This window comes from Coturnix japonica, linkage group LGE22C19W28_E50C23 (genome assembly GCF_001577835.2).
Source record: "Coturnix japonica isolate 7356 linkage group LGE22C19W28_E50C23, Coturnix japonica 2.1, whole genome shotgun sequence".
NCBI classification, from domain to species: Eukaryota; Metazoa; Chordata; class Aves; order Galliformes; family Phasianidae; genus Coturnix; species Coturnix japonica.
This window is the reverse complement of record NC_029544.1, coordinates 1,461,520-1,467,938: the sequence shown is the minus strand read 5'-3', so window position 1 is coordinate 1,467,938 and position 6,419 is coordinate 1,461,520. Positions and strand designations below refer to the sequence as shown.

Here is a 6,419-nt window from a genome sequence, read left to right as displayed (position 1 = left end):
GGGAGCCCCGCACTGAGGGGGGGGGGGGGGGGGGGGGGGGGGGGGGGGGGGGGGAGGGGTCGGGTAATAAATAGAGCTTCAAAAGTACAAACCGCGGGGCAGCCCCCCCCGTTATACCAGAGCGGTGCGCGGCTCCACGCACGGCCCCACGCTGGCGGCGCTGCTGCGGCGACGCAGCCCGGGGGTGGGGGGGCCGCGGGGGGTCGCGGGGCCGCCGGGGGTGGGGGGTCCGTCCCCGGGACAGCCGTGCTGCTGCAGGATCTCGGCGCACTCCCGGCTCCCGGAGCGTCGAGCGTAGAACAGCGCGGTGCGGCCCTGAGCGTCACGGGCACGAACGTCCGCGCCGTACTGAGGGACACGGCGTCACGGGGCCGCCAGCAGCGCCCTATGGCCGCTACCGGGTACCCACCACCACCCCACAGCGCCCTATGGCCGCTACCCGGTATGTACAACCACCCACAGCCCCTATGGCCGCTACCCGGTACCCACGGCCACCCCACAGCCCCTATGGCCGCTACCCGATATGTACAACCACCCCACAGCGCCCTATGGCTGCTACCCGGTACCCACCACCACCCACAGCGCCCTATGGCCGCTACCCGATATGTACAACCACCCCACAGCCCCTATGGCCGCTACCCGATAACCAAAACCACCCCACAGCCCCTATGGCCACTACCCGGTACCCACCACCACCCACAGCCCCCTATGGCCGCTACCCGGTACCACAACCACCCACAGCCCCCTATGGCCGCTACCCGGTACCCACACCCACCCACACCCCCCCGGCACCCCCCGGCGGGTCCCCCCCCCTCGTACCCAGACCAGCAGCTGGGTGATGACCACCAGCGCCATGTCACAGGCCACGTGCAGCGCCGTGCGCCGCTCGGTGTCGCTGGCCGCGAGCTGCTCCCTCCTGCTGTGCGCCAGCAGCAGCAGAACCGCCTCCAGGTCCTTGTCCTGCACCGCCCGCAGCAGCCGCTCCCCCAGCGCCGCCTCGGCCGCCGGCAGCGGAGCCAGGAACAGCCGCTGCTCGTACTTAGCGCGGATCCACGCCTCGCGCTCCTCCCTGCGCACGGGGGGGGGGGGGGGGATGGGGGGCCAAATGAGGGATGGGGGGGTAATGAGGGGGGGGTAATGAAGGGTATGGGAAGGGGGGCAATAGGGGGGGGCAGTGGGGCGGCTGTATGGTACGGGTGGCGATGGGGACAGGAGGCACTGGGGGGATCCCACAGCCAGGGGGGCAATAAGCACAGCAGGAAGGTACGAGGGGCAGCGGGTACAGGGCAGGGACACACTCACGGTCACACTCTTACACACTCTCACTCTCACACTCACACACTCATGGTCACACACACACACACACTCACACTCACACTTACACACTCACACACACTCTCACTCTCACACACACTCACACTCACACACACTCTCACTCTCACACACACCCACTCACACTCACACTCACACACTTACACACTCACACACCCACTCACACCCATCGGGCTCACGGCAGCCGCTCACCGGGACGATTCGTGCGTGGGTTTGCAGCGGCCGCGCGTGTTGTTCTCCCAGATGCTGTTGGCGGTGGCGTTGCCGATCGCGTTCAGCACCACGGTCAGCTCCCGCGGCCAGTCGTCCAGGTCGAGCGAGCGCACGCGCGACACGTGGGTGCCCAGATTGCGGTGGATCCCGGAGCACTCGATGCAGATCAACGCGCCCAGGTTCAGGCTGGCCCACGTGGGGTCTGCGGGCAGAACCGGGTCAGCGCCGAGCGGGACCGAGGCCCGGAACCGCCGTAATAGAGCCCGAATCGCCACGACCCGGCCCGACTCACTGGGAGCCCCGCAGTCCACGCACAACGAGTTACCGCGGGCGGAGCGAATGGCCTGAAGGGCCACGGCCTCACTCTGACTGTCCGTGCGGGCCTGAAACGGGGACAACGGGGGGTCACGGTGAGTGGGAGACAATGATGGGAGACAATGGGGGACAATGGGTGACAATGGGTGACAATGGGTGACAATGGGTGACAATGGGTGACAATGGGTGACAATGGGTGACAAGGCCCCCCCCGGCCCCTCCCGTCCCATCTCCCCCCCCACCTTGTTCTTGCCGCTCTCGCAGCCCTGCAGACTGGCCAGGATCTGGCTCTCGATCGCCTGCACCCACGCGTCGCGCTCCTCGAAGCTCCCGGCCTCGAAGTGCCACGTCTGCCCCGTGCTGGACACGATCAGGAACTCGAAGTTTTCCTCCTCTGCGGGGCACAACGCGCTGCCTCGGGGCCGGGGGAACAGCGGGACCCCCCCGTGCGGCCCACACAGCACAGACCCCCCCAAATCCCACCTCCATCCCAGCGCCCCCCATTGACCCCCCCCATCCCGGCAGTTCAGCCCCGCGGGTCGGGGGCGCAGCGATGCGAGGCAGGCTGAGGGGGGGTGGGGGTTAAAAGGGGTTAAAAGGGGGTTAAAGGGGGTTAAAGGGGGTTAATGGGGGTCTGGGGGCTGCAGCCGCGTGCGGGGCTCGAGCAGCACAATTACCTGTTTTATAAATATTTCTTAAACTACCAAAGCTTTTTAATTTCCACATTTTGCGTTTGGCTTCGCAGGGTCCGGCGGGAGGAAAAGAGAGAGAGGAAAAGGGGGCAGAGAATCAGGAGGAGCCCGCGAAGCCCCGGGAGCGGCGGAGGGAGGCGGCGGAGCACAGCAAAGGGGGGGAGGGGGGGGCGGCGTGGGGAGGGGGCGGCCCCGGGGTGGGGGGTGGTGGTGGCGGCGTCGGCCCCGTTCTGACGCCCCCCCCGCGGCCCCGCCCCGCTCACCTTCCGCCTGCCCGGCCGAGCCCTCGGTCTTGGACGGCGTGGAGAGCTTCTTCCGACGGTGCTTCTTACGGTCCATCAGCGGCGACGGCGGCGGATCGCGGCCCGAACTGCCGGGGCTGGACACGGTCTCGGGGCCGGAGGGTCCGTCTGACAAAGGGAGCGTGGATTTGGGGGGGGGGCGGCCCCACGTTTGTCCCCATGGACGGGGCCGGGGCCGGGGATGGGGCTGAGAACGGGGCTGAGAACGGGGCTGGGCCGGGCCGGGCCGGGGCGCTCACCGGGCAGTTTGGCGCTGGACGCGGACGCGCAGCGCTGCAGGGGCCGCTCGCCCTTCCCCGCCCCTTTGGGGCCCGGATCCGGGGGGACGCTGAGCCCGACGGGCGGCGCCGCGGCTGCGGGCGGGGAGGGGCCGGTGAGGGCGGCGGGTCCCGGGGCGGCACCGGGCAGCAGCTCCCGCCCCCCGCCCTCACCGCCGCCGTCGGCGCCCGCGTCCTTCAGCCCGTTGACGCTGCCCGACGGGCCGCACGCAGAGATGGCGCGGGGCGGCCGCTTCCCGGGCACCTTGACCGTGGTGCGGAGCAGGTCCATCTCCTTGCCGTGTGTGCTGTGGATGTAATCCCGGGAGGGGGGGGGGGGGGGGCACCCACGTTGATGGAGGGGTGGTAGAAGAGCAGCCCGTTGCTGGACAGGGTGACGTATTTCTTCTTCCACTCCTTGTTGAGGGAATTGCCGCTGCGCTTCAGCAGGAAGCTCTGGGGGGGGAGTGAGAATGGGGCGGGGATGGGGCAGCCATGGGGCAGGGATGGGGCAGGGATGGAGCAGGGATGGAGCAGGGATGGGGCGGGGATGGAGCAGGGATGGAGCAGGGATGGAGCAGGGATGGGGCAGGCATGGGGCAGGGATGGAGCAGGGATGGGGCAGCCATGGGGCAGGGCTGTGCCCGCCGCGCTCCGTGGGGCTGTGCCGACCTGTTTGATGGGGACGCCCCGCCCGCCGCCCGCCGGCTCCAGGCTGCGCTTCTCCGAGTCGCTGCCGCGTCGCGTCTGCGGGGACAGCGGGACGTCGGGGCGGCGCCCGGAGCCGCGGACACTCGAGGGTCTCTGCCCCCCCCCGCCCCCCCCGGCCCCACTCACCGCGAACAGGCTCGTGCGGCGCTTGGCCCCGCGGTGCAGGGAGCCGGGGGTGCCCAGCGGGGCGGGGGGGTCACAGCGCAGCTCCCGGTGACTCACGTTGGGGGTGGACGGCAAGGGCCGCGGGGGTCGGGTCTGGGGGGGGGGCGGGGGGGGGCGGGCAGCAAGCTGACGGGTCACCGGTTTGGGGGAACGGCGGAGGGGGGGGGGGGGGGCGGGGGGGGGGGGGGGCGGGTAGGGAGGGGCGGCAGCGACGAGATGGGGATCGCGTTTGGGGGTGGCACCGCGGGGGGGGCGGGAGCGGCGGCGGCGGCAAGCGCACGCGGGTGTCCGGTTTTGGGGGGGAAGACGGCGGGGGGGGGGCCGGGGAAGGCACAGCAGCGAAGGGTCCGGTTTGGGGGAACCGCCGTGGGGGCGGTGGGCGACGGGGGGCGGAGAACGAGCCGTGACCCGCCGCTCCCGACCCGACAGAGCGGACACGCGAGCTCCCCATCGGCGGAGGAAGGCGGGGGGGGGGGGGGGCGGCCACGGGGTGGGGGGGCAGCTGCGGGTGGCGGGGGGGGCCGTGCCGGGGGTACTGGTACTTATTCCGCCATAGCGCGTCCTGCCGCTGGAAGAGCCGCTCGGGCCGTTTCCGCGCGGCCGCGCGTCCTCGGGTCCGGGGCGGGGCGGGGGGGGCGGCGCGGCGGGGCCGGTCGGGCGGGGCGGGGGGGGCGGCTTCGTCCGGGGGCGGCTCCCAATCGGCCGCCGCCTCGCCGCGGCTCCGCTTCTCCCGGCGCCGCCACCGACTCGAGTTTGACGAGGGTCGCAGCGAGATGAGGAACGTCGTCCCCGCTGCGGCCCCGCCGCGCCCGCTCCTCGGTGGCTCCCCCCCCAACACCCGGCGGCTCCGGGACCCCCCCCTCCCGCGGCCCGCTTCGGTCCGGGGGCTCCGCGCGGCTCCTCGCGCCGCCGGTGCCGCTCTCGCGGTCCCACCCCCGGCCCTCCCCGCCTCACACCCCCCCCGGAGCCGTCCCGCTCTCCCGCCCCCGGAAGGCGGTTGGCACGCGCGCCCCCCCCGGCCCAAAAGCGCGGGGATCGAGCCCCCCCCTTAAAAACCAGCCCCGCGAGACCGCCCCCGGAACGCCGCTCTAACCCTGGGGGGGGCGATTGGGGGGGGGCGCGATCGGGGATCCCGGTTTTTGGGGGCTCTGGGGCGGGGGGGGGCGCGGAAAGCGTGATGGAGCCCGATGGGCTGATTGATTGGAGGCTATGAATTGGAAGGGTACCCCGATGAGGCGCCGCGCGAGTGGGAACCAGCCCTCCCCCACGGATCGCCCGCGTGACGCGGACCGACAGCGTACGCCACTGGGCAAGGCACCCACCCCTGACACGGTGTGACAACCGGCGCGTGGGCAAGCCCCATCCCAACTTCTATCCCTGTCTGAGGCCCATCCCAGTGTGTGCCCCCCGAACCACCCCCCCGACCACTCCGCTCCATTATCCGTTCCATCCCGGTTGTCCCTCATACCGGACTCATACCGGACACCGTTGCCGTCGCATTGCCGGGGTCTGTGGGGGGGGGTCTCCCTATGGTCCGCACCGTGTGATGATTCAGTGGGTCCCCCGACCGACTCCCTGAGCCCCCCACGATCAAATGGGGACCCCCCGCCCCCCCCATTCCATCCCATTATCGCCCGTTCCCATCCCCCGTTCCCCATCACAGGGCGCCCCCATCACAGGACGCTGCCACGTTGCTTGGGGGGCAATGTGAGCTCTGAGCTCTGCCCCCCCCCCATGTTCCCCCCCTCGCATGCCCGTTTGTCCACCGGTTCTCCGTTATTGGGGGTTGGGCCCTTCCTCCCCCCCTCCCCAACCCGCCTCCAAAACAAGTCTTCCGGCTGGATTTCGGGGGGCGCGTCAGCAACGCGGCAATCCCGATCCCGTCACCATCGGCCAACCGGGGAAGATCCAGGAGGCGGACGGCGGGGGGGGGGGCGGGTGATGGGGGGGGGGGGAAGTGATGGGGGCGGCGGGCACCTGTGGGGGGGGATTTGGGGGGGGATTTGAGGGGGCAGCGGCCGCCGAGCTGAGAGAACTTCGTGCCCCACGTCACGCAACTCTTGCAGTCGCTGCGCACAGCACCGGAAAACAGACAGGAGAGACCGAGAGACACATGCGGAACGGAGCGGACGGCTCTTCCAATCGGCCCCCCCGCGAAGCAGAGACGGGGACCCCCATAACAGCGCCCATACACAGTCCCATTAACAAACCAGCACCCCATAACAGCCCCCCAATAACAGCCCCCCAGTAACAGCCCCTATAAAACAGCCCATTAACACCAATACAGGCCTCCAAAGAGACCCCCATTACAGCGCCCCCTTAGCAGCGCCCCTCACCTTGACACAGCCCCCCCCCCCATCGCCCCCCATCTCTCCATGGGGTCTCACGACGCCCCAAATATCCCCTTGGTCGCCCCCCATCCCCTATTGCTC

General features: G+C 70.6%; 1 protein-coding gene across 1 annotated transcript in view; it reads right to left on the bottom strand.

Moving 5' to 3' along the window:
* Positions 1–34: 34 nt before the first annotated feature.
* AGAP2 (ArfGAP with GTPase domain, ankyrin repeat and PH domain 2) overlaps positions 35–6,419 on the bottom strand; it is a 9,769-nt gene continuing 3,384 nt past the window's right edge. The window contains 10 exon segments of the mRNA XM_015886930.2: positions 35–348; positions 820–1,069; positions 1,525–1,747; positions 1,838–1,928; positions 2,103–2,254; positions 2,816–2,962; positions 3,109–3,460; positions 3,463–3,567; positions 3,784–3,858; positions 3,949–4,080. Coding sequence (XP_015742416.1) covers positions 112–348; positions 820–1,069; positions 1,525–1,747; positions 1,838–1,928; positions 2,103–2,254; positions 2,816–2,962; positions 3,109–3,460; positions 3,463–3,567; positions 3,784–3,858; positions 3,949–4,080 — 1,764 coding nt within the window. The 3' untranslated portion in view covers positions 35–111.